At 35.6% G+C, this 19367-nt stretch overlaps 1 protein-coding gene across 9 annotated transcripts in view; it reads left to right on the top strand.

Annotated features, from left to right (window-relative positions):
- Positions 1-19367, top strand: part of EPS8 (epidermal growth factor receptor pathway substrate 8) — a 262450-nt gene that overhangs the window by 149809 nt on the left and 93274 nt on the right. For 7 of the 9 annotated variants that reach the window (XM_056799298.1, XM_056799296.1, XM_007503603.3 and 4 more), the window contains one exon: positions 17640-17727. In XM_056799298.1, coding sequence (XP_056655276.1) covers positions 17669-17727 — 59 coding nt within the window. In that variant the 5' untranslated portion in view covers positions 17640-17668. Of the gene's footprint in view, positions 1-2592; positions 2932-17639; positions 17728-19367 lie in introns of those variants that run through there. The other 2 variants (XM_007503601.3, XM_007503605.3) reach the window with 2 other exon arrangements.

Genomic DNA, 19367 nt, shown 5'->3' with positions numbered 1-19367 from the left:
ATATCTGAAGACTCTACCTTCCTAATACCTCTCCTATACATCCTCCTCTCTTCTCCTACCTCAATTATTTCAAGCCTGGACTATTGCAGCAGCCTGCTGGTCAGTCTCTCTCCCTGACTCAAGTTTCCTCTTATTCCAATTCATTGTTCACTCAATTGCCAGAATGAGCTTCCGCTCCCTTACTCAACAGACTCCAGGAGCTCCCTGTTATTCCAGCATGAAATATAAAATTTAGGATTTAAATATAATATCATTTAGGATTTAAATATGAACTTTTCTGTTGGTTCTTTCTGTTGGAACCATTCTCAACCTGTCCAGTTCTTCTCTTTCCAGTCTTCTTACACTTTACCCTCTTCATGAACTTTATGTTCCAGTGACTTTGGCCTTCTTGCTGTTCTTCACACATGGCATTCCATCCTCTGCCCCCATCCTTTTCACTTATAATACTCCATCCTGTCATATATTCCCTCCTTCCTTCAACCCCATGGCTTCTCTGGCATCCTTTAAAATCCCTTCAAATCCTTACTTCTGCAAAAAGCCTCTTCCCACTGCTGGTGTCTCTTCTTTAAGATTTCCTTTCATCTATTCTGCAAATATTTAGTATGTGTAGAGTTGGGTGCATATTGTGCCCTCCATCAGATTGTGAGTTCTCTGAAGCCACAGGCCATGTTTGTTCCCTGTTTTACATGTCTAAAGCTTGGCATATTCAACTCTTCATGACCCCATTTGAGTTTTGTTTTGTCTTTTTTTTTTTTGCAAAGATGCTGGAGTGGTTTGCTATTTCCTTCTCCTGCTCATTTTACTGATGCAGAAACTAAGGCAAATAGGATTAAGTGACTTGCCCAGGGTCACACAATCAGTGGAAGGGTCTGAGATTAGATTTTAACTCAGGATGATGAGTCTTCCTGACTCCAGGTCCAACCACTCTATCCACTGTGCCACCTACCGGCCCCCCAGTACACCACCCATAGTCCCTGGCACATAGTAAACCTTTACATGTTTATTGACTCTCTTGGACAAGTCTTTGGACTATTTTTCTCCTGAGAATTTTAGCCAGAGGGGGCAATAAGCAAATTGTCTTCAAGTATTTGAAGGATAATCTGGTGCAAAGATTAATTTTTTTTTCCTGGGGGAAGAACTTGTTTGAGAGGCAACTAAACAAAATGAAGGAAAAAAGCTTCCTAATGATTAAAGCTATACAAAAGTGATCTTGGCTCCTTTTTTTTTGAAAGGTTCTATTATTTTATCTTATTTTCTTATCTCCCCAATTACAAATTTCTCCCCACTCTATATTCTACTTGCTATCTTCTGTTTCCTCCTCTGTTTGTTTTTTCCATCATTATTACTCCCTGCCTATTCTTCACTGCCTACTTGCCATTGAGATAGTAGTCTAACAGTCATTACCTGCAGGATGTTAGAGGCTTAGCATAACTGAAGTTTCTTAAATTCTTGTTCAGCCTAGCAATTCTCTCCCACCCCAGATGCTTGGGTTGAAATACTGCCCTGCTAGTGGTCTGATCATAGAATATAAGAAGCTGAGCCCACATCCTTAGCCTTAGGATCTCAGATCTGATAACTGAAGGACAGCTTTGGCTCTTGGCTTAGTGGTAGCAGGAGCAAAGATCCCCAGGATTTTTCAGTTCTGGCATTACTGCCTTTCAGTAACTTGTCTTTTATCTACTATTCATTATTTTAGGAAATAAATTCTAGAGTTCCTCAGGTATAGACACAAACCAAATAGAGATGAGGTGATTTCAGTACCATAGCACGGTTTTTTGTCAGGTATTTCCATATCCTCCTTCAGCCATGCATTTGTTTAGGGACCCACAAAGAGAAGAAAGCTAACCCTCTTCAGAGGGTTCCTGAGTGTTTTTCAGCATCCATGTTAGTAAAACCTTTGAGTCTTAATTTTATGCCGTAGCATTTAAATGAATATTATTAAGGCAGATGGATCTCATTTTATATGCATACTCTGCTCTAAGAGAATATATATATGTATATATAAATTAAAAACATTTATTAAAGTGATATTTACAACATTAGAGGAGATCCTTTATAACTCAATCATCTTCTAAAGAGAGAGAGATTTTCTTAGAGTGTACCTAGCCATGAATGTACTTTTATGGTTCTCTTACATACCTGATGACTCTTCCATCCTTCACTCACTCCTCTTCCCACTCCCTAAATGTAAGCATTTTTCTAAGTTCTGTTCTTCTCTCCCTAAACATTTTTCCCTTGGTGATTCACTTTTTCAGCTTCAACTATTACCTTAATGGTGATGATTCACACATCTGTATTTCTAACCAATTTCTCTCTTGAGATTCAGGTGCTCATTTCCTACTCTTTGATGGACATCTCTGTATTCATTATCTTCCTTCCCTAAACCAACTCTTCTTCTTGCCTTATCTATCTATCAGATTATTACATTAGACCCATATGAATAGCACATGGGGGGGGGAGGGTTTTAGGGCAGCATTTTTTAAGCTAATTTGAACACTAATATTTCTACTATGGCTCCAATCACAATTAAGAAGGAAGGGCTCTTAGTGGTGAAGGTGGGGGGAAGTAAATAAGAATCGTATACTATGAAAAACAAAGTCATCTCAGGTAGTTGCTGACCCATTTTACACTGGGTTCAGGACTGGACTTGAACCAGTGGTAGGTTGGGGTAGTGACTGGAACTGAGACATTTATAATGAAGTGGTTGGCAATGAGTCAGTCAAAATAAAACCTGCAAGGGCTCGGAGCAAAGCACTTCTCTGTATAACATAGCACCTGGTTAGTCAAAACAGAGTATAAAACAGTCTGAAGTCCAAGGGTGGGTTCATAATGTACTGAAGCAGTCATCTGGCAAGACAAGTGGGATCCAAGGACAGGAGGAGAATAAAACAAGGGCCAGAGCAATCAAATCTGGAACCATGACAGATCAAAGTACGTAAGGGGATGCTTATAGTCCGGGGAGCTTCAGTCTGAGCAAAGCAGAGACCCTAAGGCAGTTTGTGGGGTTCAGCTGGAAATGTTTTCTGCCTTTAAAGTGTGTGTATGCAGTTTAGGGAGATGGGGAGAGGCCCAGAAAGCTGCTGTCCCTAGGTTAGCTACTAGTTCTCATCTTTATTCTCTCACATAGGAGGCAGCCATGTTAAGATTATCACAGAAAGCTTTGGGTTTTAAATCTGTTGATACATCCAGGTACGACAGCAGAGTGGAAAGCCCGGAAGTCACAGGGCTGGCTTGAATCCTCACTTTATCATTTACTACTTGTATGATCTTGGGCAAGTCACTTAAATTATTTGAGTATTAATTTCCCCATCAGCTAAAAATGAGGAAATTAGACTAAATTGGCACTAAGGTTCTCTTCTGAATATTTTAAAAATGTAACAATGAACTTTTTTTCTTCATCATTTTTGCTGGTCCCTGTTTTTCAACTTTCCCCTCCTCTAATTATGAATCAGGAAAAAAAGAAACAGGTGGGAGTAGGTCTAGCTTTGCCCTTTTGCTTTATGTTGTAGATGATATCATAGGCAGGCAGTTTCTTAGGGAGGAAGAACGTTTGGGATTTTCCTTTATATGAAATTACATTCTCTTAATACTCCATATTCTCTAACTTGATGATCTCATCCCATATCTATGGCCTCATTTATCACCTCTGTGCAGGTAGACCTCCAGCCCTACAACTCTTGCTAAAGTTCCAGTTCTGCATTTTCCAGCCACCTGCCTAATATTTCTCTATATTTGAAATATCAAATTCAATGTCTCAGACTGAACTTACTTTTCCCCTAATTAGAAATACTCTCATCCCACTCTACCTCCAATACTTAATAATATGTAACCATAGGCAAAACTTTTCACTTCTCAGCTTCACTTTTCTCATCTGTAAAATATTTGGAGTATCAACCTTATAAGATTGTTGAGACTCAAATGAAATGATTCTAGGCAAAATGCTTTGTAAATATTATATAAATGGCATTTGTTATTATAATTATTATTAGCATCCATCAAAGAAACCATCATTAGTCTGTTTACTCGGGTTTTTTACCTATATATATATATATATATATATGTATGTATGTATTACAGAGTATATTATATATTACAGAGGTAGACTGACAACTAATTAAATTAAATAAATTAATTAAATATATCCATATGGATATATGTATCCCTCCTATCAAGCCTCTACTCCATTCCTGCTGCAACTACTGTGAGTCAGATCTTCTGGTTTTCTCACCTAGAGTACTGTAATAACGCCTTCATTGGTCTTCCTACCTCAATTCAAGTGTTCCTCCAGACTTTCCTCTACAGTGATTCCCAACTCGTCTTCATAATATGCCATTATGAAAAGGCGACTCTTCTACAAAAATCTTTTACTGACTTGCCTGGGGAACAAAATCATCAAGATCCATTGTTTTTTGCTCTCACTTAACTTTGCAAATGTATTCTATACTGTAGCAGACTATTCCTTTTCCTACTCAGCATTTTCATCAAACTTTATTACTTTCTGTTCCTCATCCTCATCTTGTCTTCTCTCCCTGAACCTTTGCTTCTGCTACTTTGCCATACCTATAATGGGCTCCCCATGTTCTATCTGCTGATATCCATCTCCTTCTTCAAGGACAAATTCAGGTACCATTTTCTTGATGAAATTTTCCCAGACAGTCTCTGACCTTTATGCTTTCCTAATTTAAAAATAATTTTATTTCTTAAACATTAGATAAAAATTTTAGTCTTTGATGAAGAATAAAACATAACTGCATTATATACCTCTAATTGTTCAAGTTCAGAATATTCCACTTTATAATATTGCAACCCATTTTCTTCATTTGTCCTTCTGTAAACTTGCTGATGGAAAAAAAGCAACTAAAAAACATTGAGACTCACCTCTAATATGTACTTGACAGCTCCAAGGCCCAAACCTTGAAATATAATATTAGCAACTGTTTTTACTAAAAACAGAGAACACTATGCTAAGCTGCTCCTGAAAAATAAGGAAATTTAGTATGGATGCAGTCAGGTGATATTGGTAATGTTTTGGAAGCTTACTTCTGACTGCTGTTTAATATAACAACCAACTATATTTTCAAGAAAAAAAATAAAAGGAAAGAACCCTTTGGCCCCCTAGGATTGGTTGTTATGAGAATGGATCAAAATATTCCCCAATTTATTATTTTTTAAATAATCATTAAATAATTAAATAATAAAATATTAAATAATAATAAAATAATAATTATTATTTTTAAAAGTCATTTAAATTCCACATAAATTGAAATTTTAAAATTCATATTATGTTTTAAAAGCTTGTCAGACCTATCCATATAAAGTAAACCTTTGGGTTTTCCATATACTTCTCTAATTGAGCAATATCAAAGGAAAGAAATATGAACCAAATTCATATTAATTAAAGCTGAAATTAAAGGATATTTAGACACACACAATGCATAAAAACCTTATGGAATAATATCGGAAAATTTAAATACTCAAAGCTCTTACTCATCGTAGTTAACCCCTGCCTCCCATGGGCACTGGACACAACTAACGCAAACAAGTTCACTGTCCCCTGTTTCAGGATAAGGTTAAGGTAGGCTCTTTCTGGTCCTTTCCCCCCAACCTCCATGTCACTGACTCAGTTTGAGCCTCAACCCCTAAGTAGAAGAGGCAGAGAATACTGATTTTGCCAAGTCACGAAGTAAAAGAAGTGTAGCTGTTTGGGTGAGGGAGAGGGAGGGGGAAGAGAGACAGGATTGCAGAAGGGAAAGGGCTTTTTGGGGAAATCTAGCTGAAGGCAGGCCTCTCCAGGGGTTTGAAGTCACCCATCCTCAAGGGTTTGTGCAGGAAAAGTTCATGTTAAAAGTTATGGAAACAGTAGCGGATAGAGGGGGAATAAGAGAAGCAAGAGATAAGCCATTGAAAATACAAGAAGGATGGAAGAAAAGAATGTCCAAGGGAAGAAGTCTGAGATATCCTAGCTCACCAGAAGAGAAACGAATCCTACAGAAGGAAAAACGAGGAATACAAAAAAGAAAAAAAATAGCAAACATTTATTAAGGTGCCTGTTGTGTGCCAGACATAATACTAGATGGAAAAACAAGCTCTCGGAACAGGAGGCAGATTGCCCAACTCCCATATGCCTACTCCAGTAAAAACTTTTGGTTAGCATCAGACCAAATAATGATCAGGAAATCCAGAGAAACAACAGTGGTTTCTTCTATCCCCAGCCTGTTCAAAAGTCAGCCAGAAATTTATGGACAATAAGGAAGGGATTGCCTCCAAAAAAGCAAGTGTCTAGAGACAGGGTTTGTGTGTCCAGAGGTTGCAAGAGTGAAGGGCTCCCCTACCAAGCCCCTAAATGGCCAGAAAGCCCCCGATGGGGGACCTAGAAGCCCTAAGAGCAGCAGTGGCCTATAGCAATGAGTATTTAAGCCAGAGATGGAACCAGGACAGTCTCTATCCAGGGCCCTGGAGTTCCCTAACAATCAGAGTGGGCATAGAGGTGGTACAGTGGATCCTGGAGTCAAGAAGACTCATTTTCTTGAGCTCAACTCTCGCTCAGACACTTGCTAGCTGGGTGATCATGAGCAAGTCACTTAACCCTGTTTGCCTTAGTTTCCTCCTCTGTAAAATGAGCTGAGAAAAAAATGGTAAACCACTCATGTCCTCTCCAAGAAAATCTCAGATGGGGCCATGAAGAGTCAGATATGACTGAACAACAATAATCAGACCTGAGATACCAAAAAGAGCTCTGAAGATCCTTAAAATTGCTTCTTCATTAATTGACATATAATTTAAAATGAGTTAGTGAGCCAAGGGTTGTGTAAGTTATTTTCCTTTGTGCATTTTTCCTAAGACTTGCTAATGTTGTTCCAGTAGATATTGGACATCTTCATTGATAACAGGAGGCTGTAAGACAGTTTGATATTGAACCAGCTGATTGTTTATTCTATTCTTAGTTAAGTAGAATCAAGGAGAATTGGATTTGTTAGTAATACTTGTTTCAAAATCTGAACTAGGGTTATGTATTGTGCTACTTTTGCGGTTATATCAGTAAATAGCAGAAGCAAAGTTTTTCTGTTGTAAATTTTTTTAAGTTATCCATGAAAACCTAGCTTTGTTACATGCAAAATTTTTTTAATCTTGGACATATTACTTAAACTCATTTCATCTCATTTGCCTCTTCTGTAAAAATAAGAGTAATAAAATAACTCATAGACTTGATGTGAAAATCCAGTGCTGTCATGCATATAAAACATCTTGAAACCATAAAGAGAGAAATGGGAGTAGGAAAGTGAGAGCAATTTTATTATTATTATTATTATCTTGAAATTCCCCAGTGCTTGATACAGCCCAGGTGAAATTCCATTCAAACAATAGTATTACAAAGGGTTGGATGCTGCAGAATTATTTATCTTGCCAGATGGAATAATTCTTTGCTGATCTAGTTCCAATAAATTGAATACAAAGAATGTTTATGGGTCTAGTAAATACATTTTTTTCTTTTTCTCTCTTATGTATTTATTTTTTAAATACAGACTTAAAATTTGCTCCGTGTGGGGAACTACAAGTAGGAAAATTCCCTTTACAAAAACAGATCAGCAACTGCTTCACCATTTAAAGACTCAATTGCTGAAGGCACTGAGTTGTTAGGTGACTTTATCAGACTCACACAGCCAACATGTTAGTGACTTAGAAATGAATATCTTTGGTGACTTTGGAGGGAGTAGTTTCAGTAAAATGCTGGAGTTTTAAGTCAGGTTGGTAAAAGGTTATGAGTTAGCTCATGGCAAAGAAATGGAAAAAAGTGAGTAACAACTCTTCTTAGAAACTTAGAGTTATAAAATTGAAATTGAAAAGGTTTTTGTTTTGGATCGTGGAAATCTCAACAAATTTGTAGACAAAGAGGAAGGAGACAGTAAAGAGGGAAAGTTTTGAGATGAAATAATGAATAATGGAGCAAGGACTTTGATGAGCTGGGATCAAGGGCACAAGTTTAGTAATTAGTTTTGGCAGTAAGGAACCCATCATATCCTCTGTGATTGGACATTAAAAAGGTGAAGATGAGTGAAGTTCAAGAATGAGGCTGAGGAAATCTTATAAGGGATTAGAATTCTTATCAAAATAGGAGGCAAATTCTTGTGCAGAAAGAGGAGGGCAGAATGGCAGATTGGTATCCTATTGGCACCCTGAAAGGGGGATTAGGAATAGTGGCTGTGGGATTTGTGATGAGAAATTAGTCATCAGTTAATAGAAGTACTGCCATGTCAAGGGTCCAGTTAATGAACAATTTTAGCTTCATGCATGGGTGGCATTTTCCTCCAGGACATTACTTAACCTTTGCAAGAGAGTACAATGTAGGGCAGAGATATTTAACCTGGGATTTGTGAACTTTTAAAAATATTTTTAATAACAATATATTCAGGGGTTTTTGTAAGGCTATTTTATTTTGTGCTCTTAAAGGCATATTGAGGAGTAAGCTTTACTGCCAAAGGGACTCATGACATAAAAAAAAAAGTTAAGAACCACATATGTAGGGTAACATAGAGATTGTGTATGCTAATTTCACACCATAGGTTTTTAGGGGTTCATGGATCATTATTGCCTTCTCTCTTCCCTGTTCCTCTGCATCCAAACAAATCCCCACATTCAACACCTATTGGCTAACCTTGTGATGATGAACATCTCCAGCTAGGGGTATCAGTATAAAGCTCTGCTGCTGGTACTATATTCTCCACCTTTCCACTTTGGTAGACTGTCACAGAGGCAAAGGCTTAGCATCACAATAGGACTTTCCTAGATATTTTAGGTAGGGATAAGCATATTATTATTATTTTTTTAAAGCTAGAAATTATTGGTCAGTCAGACAAGTTGCTTCATCTTTTCTTACATTAATGAAATTCTAGGTTTAGACAGAGAGAGAAAGAAAAAGACAGAGGAAGAGGGAAAGAAATGGTCTTTAATACTTTATTTATGATGAAAATCCTGCTGTGTTGTTTGAAAATTAATTGACCCTCTTAAATGCCTTTTTTAACCTGAGGAGTGAATGAGCCAAAGGCCTTTGTTTACTTATTTCTGCCCTTTGCTCTAGGTATTGCTGAGGGCTAACTCTGAATAACAGGTTAGGTTTAATATTTAAACAAGATATCAGGTCATTTCTTCGTTAGGCATCATTGTCTTCTAATTCATAGTTTCTATAGTTGGCTATTTTTAGAACCAGTTTCACTCACCACCGAAATTCAGATTCAGAAACAATTTTGCCCACATTTAAGGTGGCTTTAGAACATGTTCTAAAGTTTACACTAAACTAGATTTATAAAGCCATTTTTTTTTGCACCCTACTTGAGAGGTGGTTTGGCAGAATAGATTGAGTGAATGCTAACAGTTACATAGCATGAATTTTAAAACATAGATTTCCATTTTCATTTTAGGTATATTTCACTAGTGAAAAAGCATCTATCATCCTAGATTGTTAGAACTTGGAGGAGACTTCAGAGGTCATCTAATCCACCCATTTTATAATATAGATAAAGGAACTATACCTAAGAAAAGTAACTTGCCCAGGATCACACAGTGCACAACTGGAATCAATAACTGACTTTTAAAACCTACAAAATCTAATCTTACAAAGTGCCTTTGATTTTTTTTTCCTCTTTGGGTAGTTCTGCATTATTTAGTGAGATGTTCAACTTTTAATCTAGGAAGGAGCAGGTCTCTGGTGTATTTTAGAACTTTCTGGTAAGAACAATTCCTTTTTGAAAACCCCTATTGGGGAAAAAAAAAACCCTCAAGAACAGATGCCATCACTATTTCAAAATCTAGTAAGATGAGAGTCAACATCAAGTAATAGCTAGCTAGCATGGATAGAACAGTTTGAGGTTTGCAGAGCACTTTATATATCTTCTTATTCGAGCCTACTCTTGAATGAAGAGGCTATTCTATCTCCATTTTACAGATCAGAAAACAATGGCATGGAGAAATAGATTGACTTGACTAGGGTAAATGTCTGATGTAGAATCTCAACTCAGATCTTCCTTATTTCAGTCCAGCACTTTTTGTGCTGTATCACCTAGCTGCCTCTGGAGTGAATAGAAAGTTGTCTGACTCCTTGGGACATAGCTGTGCTTGTTATTGCCTGCTGTGAAGCTGTAGCTCTGGGGTCTCATAAGAGATGACATCAAGAGCTGCCAGGGATTGGACTTGGAGGGAGGATTTCAACTATCTATTCACTTTCTATTTTAATTTTAGTTTCACAGGCCTTTCTCTAGCCACTGATATTCTTCATGGACTTATTCCTAAATGGTTAAGAATGCCACTACCTACCTCCTGTTATACTTTCCTTCATTCAGTGATTCTGAATTCCTGGATGTCAGTGGTCAAACGTTCTAATGCCATTTTGCAGGCTGACTTACTTCCATCTCTTGCAGTTGGCCAATGTATCACAATGGATCTCCCAAACTTTCTTTTATCTTACACCTTTTCTTTTTACACTCCTTCCTTCTTCTCTTAATTTGAGATTTTGTTAAATTCTTTTAACACTGCTTATATCACCACCCTTTCTAGTATTAATAATGCTTTCTTTCATGTCTTTTAACTCACTGTAATCACAGTGAAGAGTTGGAGAATACTTTGTTCACCATCATCAGTCTCTGTGTCTGTATCCACCTCTATCTCTTCTTATCTCTGTCTCTCTTTCTCTTTCTCTGTCTCTGTCTGTCTGTCTGTCTGTCTCTCCCACCATAACTCATTAACATTTCTTCTTTTGAAATTCTATACTTAGGAACCAACCCACATCTTGGGTGATAATAACTATGGATTCTTAGGACATTCTCTTCCTTCCTCCATGAGTTCAGTACCTGCCTAACACCTTTTCTTCTCCCCAACTTCTGCCTTCAAACTTCAACATAAACTTCGGTGTTTCTTCAGTATTCTAACTTTCAAGTTCCTCAGTCAACTAATTTTGTTATTCAGTTTTCAGCTATGTCTGATTCTTTGGGGTCCATTTGGAATTTGTGGCTCCTTTAGACTTTTCTTAGCCAAGTAACCTTTTCAGGTTATAAAACTGATAAGTATCTGAAGCCAGATTTGAAGTCATGATGTCTTCCTGACTTCAGGTCCAGCTTTCCATTGCCCCCCAATCTACGAATATCTCCTGACTTATTCTTCCAATCTACCAGACTATATACAGAAGTGATCATTTTTCCAATTTTATGATTATTCACAATTTTTCCATTTCCATCACATTAACTTTGAAATTTTTCTGATTATCCTTTAATATTCCTTCTTTCCCTTATAACCCTTAATCCTGTTGTCTGTTTTCACCATGATTTCCATGCCCTCTAACACAATTCTTTCCAAAGCCATTATTCCAAAACTCACTACTCTCTCCTCTCTTCCTAATTTTAACCAGTTGGCAACTGAGTTTAAATTCTTCACTATGTTTTACTCTCAGATCCTATAACCCTTTTTCTTATTACCTTTAACACTTGATAAACCCCTAACTAAACTACTCCCACCACTCCCATCCTTTGTTTCTATGCATATCCTACTAACTGAAGCTAAAAAGCCATTAAACCATTCTCATTGGGTCCCCTACAAATATATACTATCTAATTTCACATATTTTTTCATTATGAGAAAACCAGCCTTCTCCTCCCCCTAATCAATTTGCGATTCCAGTCTCTGAAATTTTCTTTTCTCTCCTCAGATCTGTCATAACAATGTTTTCCTCCACCTTCTCAATAGAGGATTTTACCTAAATTGAAAAAATTAAGACCATTCATAAAGACTTTTCCCCTCCTAGTCTCATTTCACAGAAATCTTCCAACTACTGTCTTCTCTTTCACTTCTGTTTTGGCTAAAGAGATAGCCATTCCCATCTTTTCCAACACATTGTCTGAACTTTTATTGCCATTTTCCTCTAATGTTTCATCTCTTATGAATTGAGTTCTTTTCTGCTGCCTACACACATGCCATGTCTTTTATATGATCTTGCCATCCCTGTCTTCTAATGTTCTCTATCTTTTCCTTCATTCTCAGCTAAACTCAAAAAGCTGCCTACATTTGGTGCATCTGTTTCCCCTAGTTTCACTCTCTTCTAAATCCACTGAAATATGACCTCTGATCTCATCATAATGATTTTTTTCAAAGATAACTTCATATTGTTTTGCCTGATATTGTCCTAGCTAGGTGGGTTATTGTGAGTAAAAAAAAACATGGGAATCCTTGACTGTTATTATTTATGCTGGGTTCATCTATTAAAATGATCTTCTCAAAAGGCAGGTCTAAGTATGTTACTCTACTGTTTAAAAATCTTCAGAGGTTCCATAAAGCATCTAAGACAGCAGTTTTCCTATAATTATAGATGACTTCCCTTCCTTCTGAAATTTTTAATCAGCCTTTGATCATTTTAATATCCTTTGAACATCTGTTAGAAATAAAGGTTTTAACATAAATATATTTTAGTATAAACATAATAATTTAAATTATTTGTATATGACATGTATACACATATATAATAAATATGTGAATGTGTCTATAGACTTACAAATACATAGTTAATGTAAGGGAATTATTTTCAAAATTCAGGAAAAATATATAAAACCTATTTTAATAGTTTTCTGAATGAATGGGCATTCTAATAATATATTTGAAACATTGAAAAACTCCATTAATTTATATGATAGCTATTTCCAGAGAAATATGATCATTGGACATGGATGAGTGAGCTATCCTGATAGTTGAGATTTTCTATTTTTAAATTATCCAAAAGATGGTTGAAAAAACTAACCATATCTATTCTCTCCTTATGAAAAATTTTGAGAAAATAATTCTTTAGAATAATATTTACATATATGATCAATTATTATTAAAAATTCTGTGGTATCTGAGCTGCTGGAACTATTGCTTGACTGTGACCCAAATCCTAGAAATTGAAGCCCCAAAAGTTTTAGTTTCTCTCTAATATCACATCTTTGCATTTTTACTTTGAGAAAGTATATCTCATTTCATCTTCAGAGGACTGGAAAAAAGAGCCAAATGAGATGTAGGACTGTTGTGCAGATTAGAGAGGATGGCTATAAGATACCAAGAGAGGTGAATTTCTTCTTTTTCCAATAAAAAATAATCCTTAACCTTGGAAGGATTGAATAAAAGCCATTAGCAGATATTTGAAACACCAAATCAGCGAGAAGACAAAGTTAAGACAACCTCAAGCAACACTTAAAAAGTTCAAGTTACCAGACCCAAACAGATTACATCCCAGGATATTGAAAATATTGTCAAATGTGATTGTTGATCTGCTGTCAGTGGTCTTTGAAAGATCTCAGAAAACTACTAGAGGGTTAGAGAAGTGCAAATTTTGTCTCTCTTAAAAAAGAAATGGGAAGAGAATTGATTAGTGGAATTTTGTTAACATAATATACTAATTTCAGCAAAACATTTGCCCCAAAGCCTGTCATGCCATCACTAGAGACAAGATGAGGGACCTGGGTTGATGATAATACAATTTGATTGAAATTGAAACAGATTTTATGACTAAACCCTAAAGGTCTAATTACTAGTAGGCAAATATCAGTATAGAAAGAGTTGGAGTGCCCCTATTAGACTTTTGCTATTCCACATTTTTATCAGTTATTCAAGTGAAATTATAGAAGGCTTATTTATCAACTTGCAGATATCAATCATTAATTATAGCACATTATGTTCTAGACTTGGAATCAAGAGGAGTTAGTGAAATTTGAATCTTGGCTTGGACATTGCCTATTTGACACTGATCAAATCATGTAGCCTTTCTAGATTGTTTCCTCGTGAGTAAAATAAACGGGTTGAATTCAGCCTCTAAAATTCCTTCCAGTTCTCAGGTTTTGATCCTAAAGCTGAGGATCATAGCTAACATGTGAGATGGAAAAGTGTGTATCCAAAAAAAAAATCTTCTCAGACTAAGTCAAGGAAAGATAATTTTAAAAGGGATTAACATTCTACATTTGGTTCAATTTATTCAGGAAATGAACTTCTTTAAATATAAATTATAAGTTTGTTTGATAAAGGGCTGAGTTCTCTAGTGTACTACAAATTCAAAATTTCAACAAAAGTAGCATTGTAATTAAAAAATGAATAATATTCTAGGCAGTGTTTAAAACAACATGGTATCTGGTTAAATGCTATTTGAACACTGTAGTCAGTAGTGAGTTCCACATTATAAAAATCATATAGATAACACTATGCCTTGAGATTTTCTAAAGGAAGATTGGTTGAAGGAGTTTGGAAAGTTTAGTGTAAAGAAGAGAAGATTTGGTTTGTTCTGCTTAGATTTATAAAGATAACTGGATGGAAGTTGCAGAAAAGAAGATTGACTTGATATATAAGAAACTCTCCCCCAAATTAGAGAAGGCCCATAGTGCAATGGACTATCTCAGAAGGGATTCTGTGATTCCAGTGAAGTATACTTTCATAAGAAGTTACAATTGTTTTAAACATTTGCCTTTTGTTTCATGTGATTCTCATAAAACTATATGAAGTGCTTTACAAACTTTAAAACTTTATGTAAAGATGAGCTTTCATTATCAGCATTATTAACATGATTATTTTGCAGATTAGAAAATTGATGGATGGAGATTAAGTGATTTGCCCAGAGTTGCATGACTAATTAGTTGCAGAGAGAGAACTATAACCACATTTTTCTGACTTGAACCCTAATTCTTTCTTCAATACCACTTTTCCTAGCAACCAGAAATAGTAGTACGAATGCTTAAGTATGCCTCAAGGAAAAAGATGGAAGAAATAAGGCAATAGCTAATATTTGTAAGCATCCATCTAGGTTAAGGCCAATTTATACTTATTAGTTTACTAAGTGTAGTGAAATTTTGCATTTAAAATTTTTTCTAAAGTATGGATAAATTCATTTGGAAGGATGAAATCATAATTGTTATTCTAGGAATTTGTCATTTCCTTTCTTGACAAATCTTCAGAAGTACTATTTCAAAAGATTTCTCTTCAAACTCTTTGACTCCATAGTATTTCTTATTCATTTATTCATTTTTCTACTGGCTTCTGTCATGTGGGTTTCATTTCTTTCCACTCTTTGTTTTTGCTTACTTCTTGCACTTCTTGCTGTTTTGAGGTGATGAAGTGGAATTGGGCTTAGATGCAGCTAATTATTCAAGCACTTGCTGGATCTTTGTCTAGTTCTTTTAGCTTATCATGATATACATAGATTTAAGTTCCCTCATCATTCTGGTTTCTTTCTTCTGGAAACCTCTTGTTTGTCAGTGTCCTTCCTAAAATGTGGCACCCAGGTGGGCAATCTCATGGTGACCAGGGTCTTGGGAGGAAAAATAATAGAAAAAATGCTTGACAGATGTCCACATAAAACTTCCTAATGAGGTAGCATCATATAGCATGGAAAACTGGTTTTAGAATCAGGACTATGTTAGAAGTAAATTGCCAGTATATTTCTGTACCCAGATAAATTTTGGAGTTTAAGAGGGAATTTGATCGCATAACTATAGGAGTGGAAAGGAATCTCTGAGATCATCTAGATAATAATGAGGAAACTGTCACTTGACCTGTATCCATGCAAATACTAGATGACAAAGCAGAGACTCAGAACTGAGGTCTTTTCATTCCAGAGCCAGTCATCCCAATTCAGCATTATCAGAGCACTGCGGTTATTGTAGTATTTGTTAGATGTAGATGTTATATGGAGGGTGTGATGTTCAGTAAAACATAAGAGTTTAAATTTGGTGTTGTAGCTCATGTGAAGCCATTGAAGATTCTCATCCAATTGGTAAATAGTTATTAAGCTCTTACTGTGTACTAAATGCAGGAGATACAAAAAAAGAGGCAGAAGATAGTCCCAGCTCTCAAGGAGCTTACTATTTAGTGGGGGAGACATCATGCAAACATTCAGAGGAAGCTTCCTACAGGATACATAGGAAATAATAGAGGGAAGGCATTAGAATTGAGGGGTTTCCTATAGGTGGGATTTTAATTGGGACTTAAAGGATGCCAGGGAGGTCAGTAGTTCTAGTGGAAAAGATACGAAGCACAGCCAGAGAAAATGCCCAGAGCTAAGAAATAAAGTTTCTTTTTCATAGACTGGTCAGGAGTTCAGTGTCTCTGGATGGAGGAGCATGTTTTGGGGAGTAAGGAGTAAGATGCCTGAGAAGGTAGCAGAGGGCTAGGTTATGAAGGACTTTGAATGCAAACAGAACATTTTGTATTTGATTCAAAAGCAATAGGAAGCCACTAGAATTTGTTGAGTAGAGGTGTGACATAAGACCTGTACTTTAGGAAATGGCAGGAAAAATCACTTTAATCACTGAATGGAAGATGGATTGGAGTGGGGAGAGACTTGGGGGCAGGCAGACTATTTACAGCAGTCCATGAAAGAGGTGATGAGGGCTTGTACTGGAGTAGTGGCAACTGACCTTGGCAACAGGTTGGATATAGGGAGATGAAAAAGAGAATCCAGGATGATTCCTAGGTTATGATCCTGAAGGGACTGGATGGATGTTGTTAACATCTACAGTAATTGAGAAGGTAGGAATGGCAGCAAGTGGGGAGAAAGGGAGGGTTTAGAGAGAAAGATGAGTTCTGTTTTTAATATATTGAATTTTAAGATGTCTATTAGACAGCCAGGGCAGTTACATAGTGCCGAGTCTGATGTCTTCTATCTGATTTCAAATGTGGCCTCAGACATTTACTGGCTGTGTGACTCTGGACAAGTCACTTGATCCTTTTTACCTTAGTTCCTCATCTGTAAAATGAGTTGGAGAAGGAAATGATCACTCCACTATCTTTGCTGAGAAAACCCCAAATGAGATCACAAAGATTTAGAGACAACTGAAATAATCAAACAACAGTAATAACACTGGAAATTCAATTTGAGATTGAGAAGGCAATTGGAGGTGTGAGATTGGGGTTCAGCAGAGAATTTGAGGCAGGGTAGGTAGCCTTGAGAATCATCAGGATAGAGACAGTAAAAAAAAATTAGGAGAAAAACTAGTTTTATAGCAATTTAAAAGATAGCATAGATGTTGAAGAAAGAAGATAAATTAGGAGAATGTTGGAGTAATCTGGACATGAAGCAATTGTAATGTAATAATAATGATAGCATGTTCATAAAGAAAAGTCTTTTAATAAACTATTCTTCAGTTGATAAATTATCAAAGGATGTTAATGGACATTTTTGAAAGGAATCCAAGCAATTTATACCATATTAAAATACTTCAAATCACTGATATGCAAATTAAAGCAATGATGTGGCTCTACTTCATACCCATTAGATTAGCAGAGGTGACCAAAAATGGCAAATTTTGGAGAGTCTGTGGGAAAACTCATTAATGAATTCTTGGTGGATCTCGGAATTGTTCTAGCCATTCTAGAAATCAGTTTGTAACTATTGTCCAAAAGTTATTAAATTTGACATGCCAGCACATAAGTTGATCTATTCCTCAGGATAAAGTATATTTATGTATTTGAAAATTAAGACTAGTTTGTTTCTTATTCATTTAATTGGTTTTGATATTTTAGACAATTCCTTTTTAAACTCAGCATGACTACTCCAACTTGCTTTGATTTAAAATATGCAGATTTTTTGTTTCTCAATTTATCTACCTCTGTTAAATATATTAAATTCATCTTTTTTACAGAATATAGTTGTGAGGGAGTGAAGACCAAGATGAATGGACATGTTTCCAACCATCCCAGTGGCTTTGGAAGTTACCCTTCTCAAGTGAAGTAAGTTGGAAGGTTCAACTAATCTTTGGAAATGGGGTTGGTCATGCACATCATTTCATATTTTAAAATTTTCCTGTCAAGGATCTCAACAATATACCCTCCTATGCTCTTTTAGTTTACATTACCTTTAAAAAACTTCAGAGTATCTAGTTGGAGTGAGATGGTCAAGTACATCAATCAAGAGAAATTCATCATTAAGTAGTTATTAAGTGGCTACTACTTTTGGCTAGCCACTGGTGGTACAAATACAACTCTTGTGTGCAAGGCATTTACATTCCAACAGGATAGGTATTAAGTACATAAATTAGTATAAAAAGAATAAATATAAAGGTAATAGATGTGAAATAGTTATTGGCAATGTAGTTTGGGAGGGAGGGCACTGCAGTTGTGAGAATGAGCGGAGGTAATATTTAGTTACATTTGAAGAAAGAATAGTGAAGTAAGAGTTTGTTCCAGGTATGGAGAATTGCTAGAGCAAAGAAGGGGAGACAGGAGATAAAATGCCAGATTCGAGAAACAGAAAGGACAGTTTAACTACAGTGTGGGAATGAGAATAATGTATAATGAAACTTCAAAAATGGTTTGATGGCCTTAAATTCTCCATTCTGAGTAAATTTACATATAATATACATATTATATATATATGTATATATATATATATATATATATGTATATATATATATATATATATATATAAAAAATACACTCATACACAAATTTGTATATTCAGCTCTCAACTGTCCATCCTGACCACAAGAATTTTATAAGAAAATTTATCAGATATCTTGTGAAACCCATTTATATATATATATATATTTTTTTTTAAAACATTCTCAAGATGTACCAGTCTAGTAAATTTGTTTAAAAAAAAAAAAAAAGCTAGTTTGGCTTGACTTTCTTCTTGAGAAACCCATTTGGTCTCCTAGCAATCACTTCGGTAGATTCCAAGTGCTTAAAAGCAATATCTTTATTCATGCATTGTAGAATTTTAGAAGTAATCAGTCAAGTTCATCAAATTATATCATGCAATACACTCCAAACTCTTTTAAAAATTGAATCTGGGAGCTTTTATCCAATTGACATGATTTTTCAAAAATTACTACCATTTGATCTTCCAGGTCTTTCAGGTCCTGGAATCCAGTTCACCCAGGTCTGGGTAACTTTTTCTTAGTGAGGGTTGCTCAAGGCTATCTCATAATCACCTCAGATTATCTCAGAACTCTAGGATTTTAATTACCTTTCAGTGAAACATTTTGGTACCATATCTTTATTATTCTCTAGTTTCAAGTTACTCATTCTATTTAAATTATGCTTTGCTTCTCTTCTCTGTAACTGAAAAGTGTCATTAGCATTTATTAAAAAAAACTGACTGAAGTAAAAATGAAATTACGAGTCAAATTTTGCTGTTTTATGTCATAGTAGAAACATGGTTATAAGATAACGGAATTTGAAATTAATGGATAAAATTATCTTTTAACTCTTTTCACAGATCTGAAAATATCCATTCAATAAAACAAATATAATTAACAGCTTAATGGATCAATAGATCACATCAGTAACTATGGAAAACTTGTACTTCTCTAACATTATATCAAATTTTCCACTCTTGAAATTTGGAGATTGTATTTAATTCATAATTT

The sequence above is a fragment of the Monodelphis domestica genome, chromosome 5, assembly GCF_027887165.1.
Source record: "Monodelphis domestica isolate mMonDom1 chromosome 5, mMonDom1.pri, whole genome shotgun sequence".
Classification (NCBI taxonomy): domain Eukaryota; kingdom Metazoa; phylum Chordata; class Mammalia; order Didelphimorphia; family Didelphidae; genus Monodelphis; species Monodelphis domestica.
Note: the sequence above shows the minus strand (reverse complement) of the source record. Positions and strands in the feature narration are given on the sequence as shown.